Source organism: Saccopteryx bilineata, chromosome 1, assembly GCF_036850765.1.
Source record: "Saccopteryx bilineata isolate mSacBil1 chromosome 1, mSacBil1_pri_phased_curated, whole genome shotgun sequence".
NCBI lineage: Eukaryota > Metazoa > Chordata > Mammalia > Chiroptera > Emballonuridae > Saccopteryx > Saccopteryx bilineata.
The window spans coordinates 352,028,991-352,046,218 of NC_089490.1; the positions used below are offsets into that span (position 1 = coordinate 352,028,991).

Genomic DNA, 17,228 nt, shown 5'->3' on the forward strand with positions numbered 1-17,228 from the left:
TTTAAAAGGACAAGTAAATTCTCAACTGAGTTTATTCAAATCAATTTTAAAAATTATTTATACCAGACAACTCATCAAGAAAATGAAAATAAAAATGTGATAATGAGTCTAGTAATTATTTCCTTTGAAAAGTAAGAAAACTGCTCTACTGTATTAACTTTCAGCCCCAATATATGCTGGTAGGTATCTTTTTCAATCCTGTAAATGTGCATTGATTTTTAAAAATATTTTAATGTCTGTCCTGCCTTAAAAATGTTAGGGCCTTTTTATTACTTTTGTGTTTTTTAATTTCACAGTAAAGTGTTAAATTTGAGTCATTTACAAACAATTATTTTATATTTCTTGATAATTCTTAAAATATAAATTTTGAATTTTGTTATAGAAAACATTTTTTATAGTTGTTTGGATGAGTTCATCTTTTGCCTTAATAGTCTTCTCTTCTAATGTAAATCCTAAAAGAAAAAATTTCGCCTCCTGAAAAGAATTTCTATATCTCTACTTTTTTTTATGCTTTGCATTACCTTGTCTTTTTCTTTCCTATATGTGTTATTTTTGTAACTTTATTTTTCTTTCCATCATTCATTTTCTTTTGTTATAAAGGTTAGTTTATAACAAAAAATGCCTGCTTGCTTCTTTTTCATAGAAACCCTTTCATTGTTTTATGGGTAAAAAATCAGACATTTCTTAAAAATATGGATGCTAAAAGTGCTTTTCTGCAAATATAATGAGGATGATGCCATTGGACCAATACAAAGAAAACTATAATTTTGACTTTGTTGTAAAGCAATATACATTCATACACAATATTCATATTATTATTCATGTAATTGCAGTAATTCAAATCAGTTTAATAGTTTTTAACTATTATAATCAAACTTATACATATCTAGGAAAGCTTTCTAGAATCATAGGAAGTAGTAATGAGCTTAAAGACAAAAAGATAAAGATATAACTTATTAACACTGAGGTTAGAAGAAGCAGATAAAGAAAGAAACTATACGCACAATTCTCAATAGACTCTCTTTAAATGTTATGAGAATTGTTTTTCAACTTAAGCAAAAACCTAATGAAACTTTCTCATATCTGCTTGGTATTCACCCCATACACAATACAGTTCAATGTGGGAGACATGAGCAAATTGAGATTAGCCATAATAATGTATATGTGTAGAGGAATAGTGTGTCTCCCAAAAGGGTGGAAAGAAGGTGAAGAAGACTAAGACACAGGCGATGATAACCACATAGATGTGGAGTGCCAGTGCTGAGGTCCTTCAAGCATCTGCTCATGATAAACTCGAAACCACTCCAAGAATTATGGTGTAGGAGACTGTGATGCACAAGAGATCAAGGCCCTTAATCAGGAGGGTGGCCATTAAATCATAGATGTCACAGGATATCTTGGCCACAAACATGAGGTCACATAGGTGTAGAACATGACATTGCCTCTGCAGTATGGCAGACATTTGGTAAGAAAAGTGAAAGAGATAGCAAGTATTATATCTCTAAGAAAAGTGAGAAGCTCAGCTTTGACAATGACTGAATTAGTGAGGATAATAACATAGTGTATAGTATGTGGCCACATATCAGTCTAAGGCCATATGTACAAACACCCCAGACTCTATCTCTGTGAAAGTATGCACAAAGAACATGTGTGCCAGGCAAACCTTAAAATAAGCCTTGGCCAGATAGCTTGGTTAGTTAGAATATTGTCCCATTATGCAGTTTGCATATTTGATCCCTTATCAGGACACACACAGTCAGAAACAGATCATGTTTTTGTCTGTCTGTCCCTCTCTCCTTTCCTCTTTCTCTAAAGTCAATAAATAAAATTTTTAAAAATTAATCTTCTAGAGGTTTAATCACAATATTCAAAGGGTATTGGGAAGAGTGCAGGTGCACACGAGCACATCTGTTAAGGAAAAAAAGGGTAGGAAGATGGTCACAGGTCTGTGTAAGCCCTCTTCAGAGTGAATAATGCACTTAAGGCTGAAGTTTCCTGTGATAGTAGTGCTCACATGGCACACAGCACGGAAGAGATCCACAAGTGCACTCCTTCCATCCCAGGGGTGTCATTCAGGATAAATGAAGCTGGAGTTAGGCTGGTGCCATTTAAAAGTGACATAATGACAGTTTTGGAAGTTCATGGGACAGCAGTTACAGAATTACTCTGTAAGCAGAAAAAAAAAGTAAATTCAGAGAATAACTGATAAACAGAATTTTCTTTTTCATAATGGCAAATTTGCCTTTCTTATAGATCAATCACCCTCAACCTCAACGGTCTCTTTAACTGAATATGTGACATACACACTGTGTCAGCCCACATCATAAGCATTAAATGTTGACAAGATGAACTGACTGAGTCTAATTAATGTGCTGGATGTGGCTGTGTCTAGGGTTTTTCTTATCATTAGTTCATTATTCAGGCCACTAACTGTCCAACTGGATGATCAATAAATGTTTGCTATGTTCTTGGTGCTCATCTTCTTAGTTAGAGATGCTTATTTTTAGTACAGATGATTTTGATACTGTTGATTCTTTATATTTCAATAGATACCAGACACAGTTCATATATTTATTCTGATAAAAAAAATTGTTAAAGTTTGAGGATAATGATTGAGGTGGTTCTCTCTGATCAAATACATTTTAAATGTAAATCTAGTTTCAACAATCCTAAATTCATCTCCTTTCTGATCAGAGACCTATGGGATATTTATCTGTAAAGCCTCAAACAAATATTCATTCCCTTTTTGCTTGAAAAATCCCCAGAGAAACCACTAAATTTTGTTAAATAGGGTTCCTAACCAATACTGTGCAATTTTTCTCAACAATACCATCATGAATGAAAAATTTAAAACATCTGGCATCAGGATAAGTTTCAGTGACAAAAGGGAAAAATATGTAAGATGCACAGAAAATCTGCAACTAAATAGAAAGAACTTGAGTCAGAGGGTGGTTGAATAAGGAAAACTGAATTATCTCACTCTGTAGACTTCTGAAACCATAGAGCATGTCAAACTGCCTTGAAAGATGAGGAGAAGAGGGAAATGTTAAATGTAGTTTAGGTACTGAAGGAAGGAGATTCCATGATGTTGATGTGACAAGGACAAATGGTTTATGTTACAGGCAAGCACATTTCTATACAATAACAAACACACTTCTCTGTTCTCCATAAATGAAGGAATATTCCTTTGGAAGTGATAATGACAGTGAGTTAGTGCAGGAGTTGGGAGAAATCCAAGTGACTGTGTAGCCTACTTCCTGACAATATTCATGACACATGTCATTCTCCCTTTACTGGAATACATCTGATGGTAGCAATCTTGTTATTTTACTAGAGGTTTCTATCTGCATGAATCAACAACATTCCTTGAACCCAAATATACCTTTTATAACTTGTCCTGTGTATCATACGTATGCCTTCAGGATATGGAAAATAATAGAAAAGGGGATTATTTGCACTTACTTCATGTACTCATTTCAATTCTAAATATCTCCAATTTTATTTTTTTTAATCATTAAGATTTCAGACCCCATGTAACTATATTTACCTTCCTCTAATGCACTCCTATCTTTTAATATGCACACTAATTTGTTAAGATATTTATGTATAAGCAAGAAGACCAACCAAAAAAGAGGTTTTGGAATTCATTCATTATTGTACTTTTTTTTTTCTAGTGCCAGCCACTCTAAGTACAAGAGACACAGCTGTGAATAAAACAGAAATCCCTGCAGGGACCACAGGCAATACTAATTGCAGTGGAGTAAGGAAATGTTGGAAAGGGAGATGTTATACAAACATTGGCAGGGGCCTGGGGGTTGCCATTTTAAATTGGGAGATAAGAAAAGCCTTACTTTAGGGTTTACCTGAGTCAAGAATGGAAACTGTTGAAGGTTTGTGCTATGATATTATCTGGGAAAGAACAATACATGCAGTGGAAATAGCAAGTGGAAATGCCTTGAACTGTGCACAAGTTTCCTGAGTTTGAGAAACCTCCAGTGGGTATGAATAGATTGAGAAGATCAGAATTCAAGTAGTAGGAGACATATTCAGAGATTTAGAAAAGTCCTAATTGTGTAGGATATCGTCAATAAGTATACGGATGTGGCTTTTACTCTGACTAACATGTAAGAATACTGGAGGTTTAAGGGGTGACTACATGGTTTTACTACATTTACTTTATAAAGCAAAATAATGGTAATAATACTAACAATACTGTCAGTATAGGATATGTTTTGTTTATTATGTTCCAGACTGTGGTGAAAATCTCCATGGTTTACTCTACCTAGGTTTTTTTTTTTTTTTTTTTTTTTGCATTTTTCAGACAGACTCCCGCATGCGCCCAACCGGGATCCACCTGGCATGCCCACCAGGGGGAGATGCTCTGCCCCTCTGGGGCGTCACTCTGTTGCATTTAGAGCCATTTCCAGCGCCTGAGGCAGAGGCCACAGAGCCATCCTCAGTGCCCAGGGCCATCTTTGCTCCAATGGAGCCTCGGCTGCGGGAGGGGTTAGAGAGAGACAGAGAGGAAGGAGAGGGGGAGGGGTGGAGAAGCAGATGGGCGCTTCTCCTGTGTGCCCTGGCCGGGAATCAAACCTGGGACTCCTACATGCCAGGCTGACGCTCTACCACTGAGCCAACTGGCCAAGGCCAACTCTACCTAGTTTTAAAAACATTTTACTATTGAACATATTGCTTTATAAAGTGAGTACTTACTTTTTCCTGTTTTCTAGAAAAATTGCTTTTATTCCTTTTGTATGTTGATATTGCTTATATAGCATCATTTGAAAACTTTTCTACTGTTTTAAACTAATGGTTTTTTGAAAACCACTTATATACAAAGCCTAAGCTAAGTCATGCACCCCCCAACAAAGAAAAAGAGAAGTATTCAGAATTAAAACTTTGGAAAATGCTCTAATATGGAAGAGATTAAAATATAGCAGTAAAATTTATAAAATAATTTTGAAAATGCTATCCAATATATAATAAATGCTTTGGTAAACTGAATGACTCAATTTGATGATCTCAAACAATGTTTAAAGCAGAACTTTTAAAAATATAGGATAAAGAATTTTTTTCTAAAATATAAAAGAAAAAAAGCTTTGAGTCTTATTATTTTAATTAAAATGCTTTCCAAGAATATAGAAGAAATGTGGAAAGCTAAGTGTTTTCAATTACTTAATGAAGATTCCAGGCCCTGGCTGGTTGACCCAGTGGTAGAGCATCAGCCGGGCATGTGAAAGTCCCAGGTTTCATTCCTGGTCAGGGCACACAGGAGAAGCAACCATCTTTCTCCTTCCCCTTTCTCTCTCTCTCTCTTTCTCTCTCTTATCCTCCCATAGCCATGGCTTGAATGGTTCAAGCAAGTTGGCCCCATGAGCTGAGGATGGCTCCATGACCTCACTTTAGGTGCTGCAATAACTCAATTGTGGAGCAACAGAGCAGCAGCCCTAGATAGGCAGAGCATCGCCCTGTAGGGGGCTTGCTGGGTGGATCCCAGTCAGAGCATATGCGAGAGTCTGTCTTTCTGCCTCCCAGCCTCCCACTTAAAAAAAAATATTCCATTATATCCAATATAAGTTTTATTTGGGGGCTAAATAAACACACCAAAAGACATAAAGAAGTATGAACATTTAGATATATATATCATGCTTATCTATATAGAGATTTGAAAATAATAAAAACTATGAAAATTAATTAGAGGTCAACAATATCATTGGTGAATTGTAAATATTAAAACCTTTCATGTTTACCAGCAAGAAACAATTAGTGATACAATACAAAATGTACAGGGCCATGTTCTGTTAAGTAATACTTAATATATAAGTTTTTGGCCTATCAAATCCTCAGTCCTTGATTATCATGACTTGGGAAATCCTGACTTGCCAGGTTTGGATTTGTAGATAGATCATCCTCAGCCCCATAATACCTGTGTGCAATCAGTAGGTGCTCACATAATTTGATTGACTCTAACCCAGTCGAACACATCTGAAAGTATTCTTGGAAGAAGGAAAATTATATGAGGAGTGAAGAAAATTAGTGTTATTTAAACAAAGTCCACAATTTGAAAATTGGTCAAGGGGGCGAAAGCAAGTATTAGTGACTAATCTTGGAATTTATACAGGTACATATAGACAGAGTTTCTGGCACAGTAGAAGAGTAAGTGAGACCAGGGTTTATTACTATGTTTACCCTATGTTTACACTCTAGATTTAGTAATAGGCTCAAGACCTCTAAGTAGGATCAAAGAACACAGTCTGGATACAAAAAGAAGATTTTTCTCCCCAAATTAATATTTATAATGTGCAAAAAACAAAAACACTTATTTGTTTCTTGTCTCTGATTGAAAATAAAACCACTACTATATTCTTGTATAAGACATCTTTCTTAGTACAAATGGTAAAATGCTTTGCTATTGACCATCATGCATTCAGCCAACAGTACCAGCCTGAAACCAAGACACTTCATCCTCAATGGGATTCCTGGGATGGAAGCTGTACATAGCTGGATCTCCTGCCATTCTTCTTTATGTTTGCTGTTGTGGGAAACTGTGAGCTCATCTACCTCATCAGCCATGAGGAAGCTCTGCACCGACCCATGTATTACTTCTTAGCCTTGCTGTCACTTACAAATGTTAGTGGCTGTACTTCCTTTGTGCCCCATATGTTATGTATCTTTTGGTTTAATCTCAAAGAGATTGACTTTATTTATTTATTTTTATTTTTTTGTATTTTTCCAAAGTGAGACGTTGAGGGGAGGCAGACAGACAGACTTCCACATGCAGCCGACCGGGATCCACCCAGTATGTCCACCAGGGGGCATGCTTGGCCCCCCCTGGGACATGGCTCTGCTGCAATCGGAGCCATTCTAGTGCCTGAGACGGAGGCCATGGAGCCATCCTCAGCAAACAGGCCAACTTTGCTCCACTGGAGCCTTGGCTGTGGGAGGGGAAGAGAGAGATAAAGAGAGAAAGGAGAGGGGGGAAGGATAGAGAAGCAGAAGGGTGCTTCTCCTGTGTGCCCTGGCCAGGAATTGAACCCAGGACTTTCACATGTCAGGCCAACGCTCTACCACTGAGCCTACCAGTCAGGACTAGAGATTGATTTTAATGCCTGCCTTGTGCAGATGTTTTTCATCCACATGCTGACAGGCATGGAGTCTGGGGGTGTTCATGCGTAGAGCCCTGAATCACTACATAGCCATTTGCTACCCTCTGCGCTATTCCACCATCCTCACCAACACCACAATTACCAAAGTTGGGCTTGCCATCTACTCTCCACGTATGTTAGTCATGATCCCATTTACTTTCCTGATCAAGCTTCTTCCATACTGCAGGGCAACCTTATTCACCACACCTACTGTGACCATACGTCTGTGGCCAAAATCCTATGGGAACATCAAAATTAATGCTATCTATGGTCTCATAGCTGCCATACTGACTGGGGGGCTTGATATGTTCTGTATCTCTATCTCTTATACCATGATTATTCATGATGTAGTCATTCTGTCATCTGTAGATGTTTGAAATGAAGCCTACAGCACATGTACATCGCACATCTGTGCCATTGTCATCACCTATACCCTAGCCTTCTTTAAATTCTTCACTCACTGCTTTGGGGGACACACCATACCTCACCTTGTCACATTTTTATAGCCACTCTCTACGTATTGCTGCCTCCCACCTTGAATCCAATTGTCTATGGAGTAAAGACCAAGAAGATCTGCAACGGAATTCTCAAATTGTTTTTTAGAGAGAAAGATATTTTAAGTATGAGAGAAATCTATGAAAGCAGAATTTTAAATTTAGCATAAAGATAAAGGAAAAAGTTATGGTGGAAAAAAAAGTAAATGCAAAATTAAACCACCATGAGGTCAGGAGAAAACATGTCAGTACTCTGTTACAAAATTTATGTAACAACCAAACAATTTTTAATCTAAACTTCTAATTAGAAAGAAAAAATTAAATAGACAGGAAATAAATATATGTTTTGCACAGTTTTGCTTTAATTAAACCTTGTGAAAGAGACACAGAGTGGAAGAGTCAGGATATTCAGCATCAGCTACACTCTTACTGATTCATGGACTTTGATCTAGGCACTGTGAGGGACTACATATGAATGAATGAAGAAGGTCAGATGGCCTAGGGAGTCACCAGAAGATTGGGGAAAGCACATAAGCAAACTATTCTTATGTGTTACAGGGAAGCAGGAAATACTTCCCTAGAATGTCTGTGCTGAATTACAGAGGTCCTTTTAATTCTTCTGTAAAACTTGTATAACTTTAGAAACACAAAATTCTAGTCTGCTCATTTATCCCTGACATCTGCTATCTAGGTAATGAATGCACCAGTGTACACATATAAACAAAGCTGGGGGAAATAAGATTACTGGACTTTATCATAATCTGGGAAGTACATGGAATTAATATGAAGCAGAATTTTGAAATACATAGTGGATATTATTTGACAACTGTTTGAGTAAAGGATCTATAAATAGAAGAAAGGAAACTTGAAGAAAATCTATACAATTTGCCAAACAAGGGTAGCTGGGGTTTGACTGCTTTATTTGACTTTAATAAAAAGGAAGAAACAGTTGAGTGCTCAGGCACAAAGGAGAAAGAAGTATCTTATTTAAATTTCTGGAAATAACAGAGAGAAAAAACGGAAGTGGAATGAAAAGTCTGGTGTGCAAAAAATAACAAGACTGAATGAAAAGTGACAAAGAATAAGAGCATGTTTGAGACAAAATTAGAGTAGTAGAATAAAATCAGGTTTGGATACAAATAGATATATAGGTAGAACTATTAGTTATATTGATTAAGATTATATTTTTACCTGCTAATATGAAAAATGTATTTTAATATTATATTATGTATAGTCAAATGATTTTGAAATGGACTCACAGATACAGAAACCAGACTGACATCTGTCAAAAGGGTAGAGGGTTGGGGGGCTTGACACAGACAACAGTATGGAGATTACAAGAGGGAAAGAGAATTGGGGGAGGTAGAAAAGGGTAAATGAGAAATAAGTGATGATAGAAAAAGATTTGACTTTAGATGGTGAACACACAATGCACTATACAGATGATGTATTATAAAATTGTATGCTTAAAACCTATGTAATTTTACTAACCAATGTCACCCTAATAAAGTCAGTAAAAATTTTAAAAATAAAATAAAAATATTTAGATTATAAAAATGCCTCTGTCATGTAGATTATAAACTTATAATGTATATAGAATTATAGGATGTAATTCTCTTAGAATTATGTTTCAATTTGGTAGATTTTATTTATCAGGTATTCTCACGCAATCCAAACCAAAACAGTAGCAAACAAGGCAAGGAATTATTTTTTCTAAACTGCCATGTTGAAACATATTTTGTCACATATTATAATAACACTTTATACATAATATGTTAAAGTTTTTTTTCTTCTTTTTTTTTTTTTTACAGAGACAGAGCGAGAGTCAGAGAGAGGGATAGATAGGGACAGACAGACAGGAACGCAGAGAGATGAGAAGCATCAATCATCAGTTTTTCGTTGCAACACCTTAGCTGTTCATTGATTGCTTTTTCAGGAATCTTGAACCTGGGTCCTCCGCATCCCAGTTCAATGCTCTATTCACTGCACCACGGCCCAGTCAGGCTATATTGTTAAAGTTTATTTCCAAACCATTGGGTAGCTGTAATTATCTTCATTTTATAGAACTACAAAAATAGCAAGACTGTATTAACCTTAGAACAATAAGATTAAAATTTAAAAACTATATGTTAATAGGTTCACGCTGTGTGGTAGGGGTGTGGGGGCAACAACGACAACATAAGCAACAATGTACAACTGGATAATAAACTTAAAGATTTGGAGAAATAAGTGCAATAGTAAAATTTATCTGAATAATGATCTACAATTTTGTCATCTTATCACAAACTCAAAAATGGGTTTCATGAATAGGTAAAAAAAAAACAAAAAAACCCCCACAGCTCTAAAAACTAAAACTCATGACTGAATTATATCCAGCAGGCCAGAATCATTGAGAAATTTAAAAATAATTTAAGGTAGATGATGTTGAAAGAAAATTCTACTCAATATTTATGGGAGGGGAGAGAGAAAGAATAAAGAAGGGAGGAAAAGAAAGGGAGATGAGAGATGAGGGCTGGAAGAAATGGTGTAAGACACTTCATTTCAAATTTCCTCTCCTGCTCTAGTATCCAAGGCAGAGCTCAGCAGGCTTGGGGAGAAAGCCCAATCCTCCCACATCCACCTCACACCATTTGATTAGATCTAGTAATGATCAAGATATCAGGCACAAAAAACTCATGCTCAGATTTCAATTTAGTTAAAACATATTTCCTTTCAAAATATGAGGTATTAATATTTCCAAAGGAAAGGAAATTACAAGGTGATACCAAGGCTAGTGAAAATTGTGTTGCTTCTACAGAATCTCTAGAACAATTTGGACAACCATTTCAAACTGGTTATATGTGTAGATGTACAGAGAAAAGGAAAATGGAACAAGAAAAACAAAACAGTACAAATGGGAAGATGCAAAGTACAGTGAGTTTTCCACATGACTCTCTGAAAAGTCTCTTCTAGAAGTTGTGTTTTATGCTTTACCGAATGACACCATAAGTCAGAATATATAACGGGAAACATCTCACTCTTTCCCTGAGTTCTGTCTCAACAATGAATGGCAAATTTAATTTTCCTTGAAGTTAAAAATATCATGAAGATAACTTATCTTAAAAAAACAACCCACCAAAATCTATTTCCAAAGAAGTTTAAAAGAAAAACTAACAAGATTGCACAAGGATGGTTTTGTGGGATGAGAATCAAAGAGGAGAATTATGCATTTAACATTATTGTATTAGAGACCAGAAATCAAAGTATTTTAGTCAATAGAAAAGAGGTTTGATATAGGTCTGAAATTCTCCTTTGATTCCTTTGGAAAATTAATATCAGTAGAAACTAGACAATTATGCATACTTATGTTGTGGGTAATTTTATGTTAGATGGTCAAGACACAGATTTCTTTTTCTAACTCATGCCATATTCATGCACCAGAATACACCTTATACTCCCAGATAACAGTAAGAAATAAAGAGTTTGTAAGCAAAATATTATGGATTTGAGGGTGCAGAGTAGTGTCAGGAGGTGGAAAGGTGCTGTGTGGGAAGAGAGTGTGGGGGTGGGGTATTTTTCTAAGCATAGGTCCCAGGGTGAAGTACTGAAACCTGGGGTAATAGCAAGAATTTTGGTTGCAGTTAAAGATGGAAGTTTGAAGGTCAAAAAGGAGGGAAGTCAAGAAGAAAGACAAGGACAAACAAGGGTAAGAGAAAAAGAAAAAGGAAGAGAGGGAATAAAGAAAATTCACAAAAGGTTATCACAATCTGGACATTGTACAAGACAGTACGATGAGAAAAAACAAGTAGCAATAATTTTAAGGAAAGGAAGAAGAGATTTGGAGAAGGGATTCTACTATTCTCCACTTGTTACTTCAAGTATAGGGACTTCATTTAGACTAACATTCCTGACTTTTTATCCTAACTTTCATTCCTCTGAGTAGGAAAAGACTGTCATTGGTATTTATCATGGGTATGTTATACGTTGAGCTCTGAACCCTTACCCTAGCCCATCTCCCTCTCTCAACAGACTATGCATTAGGATCAGTCTCCATTAGCACCGTAAGTGTGCAGACCATTCCAAAGAGGCTTGCATTTGTCTATGTTAGAGACTGGGTAAGCAAGCTCTTCAAAACAGGGCAAAATAAAAACAAGCTCCTTTGACTAAAGATCTAAAGCCGTATTCTCCTGATGTACAGCATAAAATGGTTGACATTTTGATGTCAACTTCCCTGCCTTCAATATGTCTCAGCTTTGCACTAGGGAGAAAAGGGGAGGATTTTTATGAATAGGCTCTTAAAAAGCCCAGGTTTTAAGATATAGTTGGGACAATATATCAAGGTAAACAAATAAGATTTAAAAAATCAGGTAATCAAAAACACAATTGCATAGTTGTGTTACAGGTTTACTGAAGATGTATCTTAGCACAAGTTACAAATATCAGAAAGTGTTTTCAGGAGAAATTAGTGTTTAAGCTGATATTGCAGGATAGACATATTAATTGCATAAAAGAAGTATGAGAATAAAAGTTGTTCCAGAAAAGGAAACGGCCTGCCAGGAGGTCTGGTGGAAAAAACTGACCACACTCAAGGCACTGAAAAGATTAAGTTGGCTAAAATTAAGGGTTATTTCTTTCTGAGTTTATGGTATATAAGCATTTGGTGTGGGGTTTTTTTTAACCTAATGTGGGGTGGGTTTTTTTTTTACTTTTTTTTTGTAGTTTTCTTTAATACAAAACAAAATCACATGTCTAAGAAGTCAGATGACTTCAGAGTCATTTTGAACTCTATGGTAAAAGTAGAAAAAGAAAGAGAATTGACAGTTTTAAATTGATGAATGACAGAAACTTTCCATTTTGGAATAACAAATTTTTTGTAGTGCCAAAAGTTGAGAATTTATTTTTATTTTTTGTTAAGTGAGAAGGAGGAGGCAGGGAGGCAGAGACAGACTCCCGCATATGTCCCGACTGTGATCTGCTTAGCAATCCTCCTACTGGAAGATGATCTGCCCATCTTGGGCCACTGCTCTATTGCTCAGCAAAGGAGCTATTTTAGTGCCTGAGGTGAAGTCATGAAGCCATCCTCAGCACTGGGGCTAAATTGCTCAACTGATTTGAGCCATGGCTGTAGGAGGGGAGGAGAGAAAGAGAGAAGAAGAAGGGGCAGGGAGAGGAGTGAAGAAGCAGACAGACCAGGAATCGAACCCAGGCTCCCACACTCCAGGCTGATGCTCTCTACTGCTAAGCAAACTGGCCAGGGGCTGAAAAATTTTTTAATATTTTAAAAATAATTTTGTTTAGAAAATTAAATTTACTGGGGTGACATTAATCCATAAAAGTACATAGGTTTCAGGTAAACATTTCTATAGCATTTTTTTTAAAAAGTAAACTATTGGCCAAAGTGGCTAAACTTATACAAAATATATTAAAAGTATCTACAGTATATGCACTATTATATAAATATGTTAAATCTTGGTCTCATAACTTACACTTCTTACATAGATCAATTGATTTTAGAGAGAGAGGAAGGAAGAGAGGAAAAAAACTCATCAATTTGTTGTTTCACCCATCTATGCATTTATCGGTTGACTCTTATATGATATGTGCCTGACAAGGGATTGATCCTGCAACCTCGGCATAGCTAGACAAGGCTCTATACAACTGAGCTACCCAGCCATGGCTAGAAGAATTATTTTAATACAAAAAAATATAAACAATCTAAATAGTCACAAATAAAATGCTTATTAAATTTGGTACAGCTATTGGATAGGAAAACATTTTAATAATTGAAAATTTTGATTTCAAAGCATACAGAACAAAATGAGAAAATATTCACAAAATAATCCTGAGCAGAGAAAAAGACAGTGGACAAAACTCCATATAGTCTAAAATTTGATTACAAAAACAGAATAATAATTATAAAATAAATTAATGAAATACAGAAAACTTCTTAGACTGGTTATACATCTGAACTGAAATTACAAGTGACTTTCCAACTTTTTATATACTTTCTGTAGTTATCAGATTTTATACATTAAGGATGTACTTTTTTTGTAACTAGAAAAAATAAGACTTTGATGTTTATCTCCAGTAGGCTTGACAGTCACATCTTTCACTTAGGGAAAGGTATTAAACGTTAATATAGTTTTTGTTGTTTCTTTTTCTATTCATAAGCTTCTGAATACAGATCTATAACCACCATGAAAAACATTCATTCTTTTTTTTTTCAAGAAAACCCCTCTGAGACATTTAATTGTAGTGACTCAATCAGTCTGGGATCTTGCTGGAAATTCTCCAGGGAAACTAAAAATCCTATGTAAGAAGATGCCATCCAGATTTTAAAGAACTCCGAAGGACTCTCAGCCATGAGCAGGAATTTGATTGTGCCTAACACTGAAGTAAGTTTGGGAAATTTTCAAGAATACTTCTTTTAGGAAAAGTAAAGACATTACTGGCTAAGAATACAATGGCCTAAAATATGGGGACAGTTAACAAAAAAAAAGTAGTATTAACAAGAAGAAATGTATTTCTCTTTCTACTTTCACTTCTAAAGGGGTTATGGCTTTCACTAGACTTAGTCTCATTTCCCACTTATCCCATTCATGTCATCATGGTGTACCCATAAAGATGGTGGATACTGGAGAGTTTAATCTTTTTTTCTGGTCTAGTACTGTGAAACCACAGTTTCTCCATGTGATGACATTTCTGAACAGGTTTGGGAGAACTCACTCATAAGAGGTGATTGTTTATTATGAGATGCAGTCATTTTAGGGACCAGAGATCGCAAGCCTCTGAAACGTATTCTTTTTCATCTTCTTCTTTCCCTGATGGCTTTTATGTATTCTGGTCAGTAAGAGTGGACACAATGGTGATTTTCAGATTTTTTTAGGTGACAGTAATCTATGCCTCATATCTTCATAGCCATGTGTACTACATGCAATTACATTTACATGTAGCTATTTCTGCTGGATGGTAGGTATGTTAGGCATTGACTTTGCTGCATGGATAAACTCAGAGCTACTTCAGAACTTAAAAACCCACTTTAATTTTTCAATTAAAACAAATATTTTAACTATTTGGGACCTTCACTTCCTACAACTTTTCTAATTCTGTAAATTTCTTTAAATATTATTCAATAATTTCTATGGCTTCTGTAAGAATAGCAACCCAAAGATTTTGTATTATCATTTGTATTGATTACCTGTCCAATTAAAACAAAAATATTATTTAAATTAAAGAAGTATAGAAAATCAGTAATCTTTATAACTTCAAGGGCTTTCTGAGTATAAATCTTACAAAAATAGCTATGTAATAAAAACAAAAACAGAAAAAGAAAAACTGAAAAGACAGAAAATTAAAAAGGAAACAACCCTTAATCTGACTGAATTCAAATCTTTAATAAAATTTTTACTAAAACTGTATAAAACTTATTAATAATTTAGACTTGTAAATATCTTTTCTCAAGACCTTCCTTTAAAATGTTAGAGTGTGAAAACGTAATATTGACAACAGACAGAATTTGAATATCAGGCATACAAAGTTTTTACTACTCCAAATATTTATTAATTCACACATATTTCATTGAGTATCTAAAAGCTATAGATTAAGACAAATATATGGAATATTACTGGCAAATTTTACCTGAATTATTAGCTTACTTCATAGTTTTCAAGACAGGACAAAAATTCTGCTGACAAGAACTAGTTAGATTAGGGTAATTCTCTAACTATAAACACGATTTTAGTGACAAGATTCAGATACAACTATCAAGGAAAGAATCTGAGAGGAAAAAATAAAAAAGCTTATTGCAGGAAGAAGACAATTATTGCACAATGCAGAGCTTTTAATTAAACTGTGGAGTGTAAAAAGTGTGATGAGAGCTGTAGAAAGTGAGGAGAGGTACTTAGACAAAATATGTAATGGAATGTTGAGTAGGGTAAGACTGTACTCTGATTATTTTTAAATACTATAGTTTAAAGATTTACTTGCTAGACTTAGGGCAAAACAAACTATCGCCATTATCATATCATAGTGACTTTTCTTGCATTTGTCAGTATTATTATCTAAACTACTTTTTCTTATCTGATCTCCATCTCTCTCTCTCTTGTGCAGAAAGTAATTGTGATAAAAAAAAGTAAAATGCCCACCTCCTGTCAGCCATTATGTCTGGAGTCAATGGCTCCAGCCTGACCCCTAAATTCTTTATCTTGAATGGTGTTCCTGGGCTGGAAGCTGCACATGTCTGGTTCTCTCTGCTATTCTGCTTCATGTACATCATTGCTGTCCTGGGAAATTGTGGGCTCATCTACCTCATCAGCCATGAGGAGGCCCTGCACCAGCCCATGTACTATTTCCTGGCCCTACTCTCCTTCACAGATGTTGCCTTGTGTACCACCACTGTCCCCAATATGCTGTGCATATTCTGGTTCAACCTCAAGAAGATTTACTTCAATGCCTGCCTGACCCAGATGTTTTTTGTCCACGTGCTGACTGGAATGGAGTCTGGGGTGCTCATGCTCATGGCCCTGGACCGTTATGTGGCCATCTGCTACCCTTTACGTTATTCTACCATCCTCACCAACCCTGTCATCACCAAAGCTGGTCTTGTCACCTTTCTGAGGGGTGTCATTCTCATCATCCCATTCACCTTCCTCACTAAGCGCCTGCCCTATTGCCAGGGCAACTTTATTCCCCATACCTACTGTGACCACATGTCTGTTGCTAAGGTGTCCTGTGGCAATTTCAAAGTCAATGCTATTTATGGTCTCTTGGCAGCCCTTCTGATTGGGGGCTTTGATATCTGCTGCATTTCTGTGTCTTACACTATGATCTTGAGGGCAGTGCTAAGTCTGTCATCCTCAGATGCTCGTCACAAAGCCTTTAGTACCTGTACATCTCATATCTGTGCCATTGTGATCACTTATGTCCCAGCTTTTTTCACTTTTTTTACCCACCGTTTTGGAGGGCACAATATCCCACACCACATACACATCATTGTGGCCAACCTTTATCTGCTACTACCCCCTTCAATGAACCCAACTGTTTATGGATTTAAAACCAAACAGATTCGGGAATGTGTGATCAAATTTTTACTTGGAGACAAAGTTGTCTTTACCCAAGAAAAATAAATTATAAAATACACAGATTGCCAGGGGTTTGGGAGTAAGGAAAGAGTGGAAGAGCAATTTATAAAAGATGTGAGTAAAGTTTTATTAAAAACATGAGTCCTCTAATGCATAAATTTTCTGAAGCATTTTGCAAGTATAGATTTGTTAGAGGAAAGACAAAGCACCGAGTGACTTTCTGTTCCCATCCTAAGGAAGTGAAGATCAAGGCCAAGCACTTGTGACTGAAAGCAGTCACGTCCAGGAAAGGCCCAAGGACATGGGTGTTTAACCCTTCTGCAGTTCAGGAATCTGACAGCAGATAGTGTGGTGTTATGTCTCAGAAAAGGCAGGATGAATCTAATCGGTTTTGCAAAACTAAATAATAAAATTGTACACCGTTTTCTGCTTGTTAGTTTGTTATGCAAAATGACATATTTCTGTTTAATAAATTGGATAGCTGATCTCTCCAAGGCACCTCAATCCTGGAGAGATTGGGATTCTCTTCT

The 17,228-nt window shown here is 36.0% G+C and overlaps 1 protein-coding gene and 2 pseudogenes across 1 annotated transcript; 2 read left to right on the forward strand and 1 right to left on the reverse strand.

Annotated features, from left to right (window-relative positions):
• Window positions 1-1,023: 1,023 nt before the first annotated feature.
• Window positions 1,024-2,121, reverse strand: LOC136320633 (olfactory receptor 52N1-like; annotated as a pseudogene).
• A 4,300-nt stretch (window positions 2,122-6,421) lies between these two features.
• LOC136319628 (olfactory receptor 52N2-like) lies at window positions 6,422-7,809 on the forward strand (annotated as a pseudogene).
• Window positions 7,810-15,777: 7,968 nt separating this feature from the next.
• LOC136320634 (olfactory receptor 52N2) lies at window positions 15,778-16,743 on the forward strand. The gene has a single exon (XM_066253794.1). The coding sequence runs from the start codon at window positions 15,778-15,780 to the stop codon at window positions 16,741-16,743; it is 966 nt and encodes a 321-aa protein (XP_066109891.1).
• Window positions 16,744-17,228: the final 485 nt, after the last annotated feature.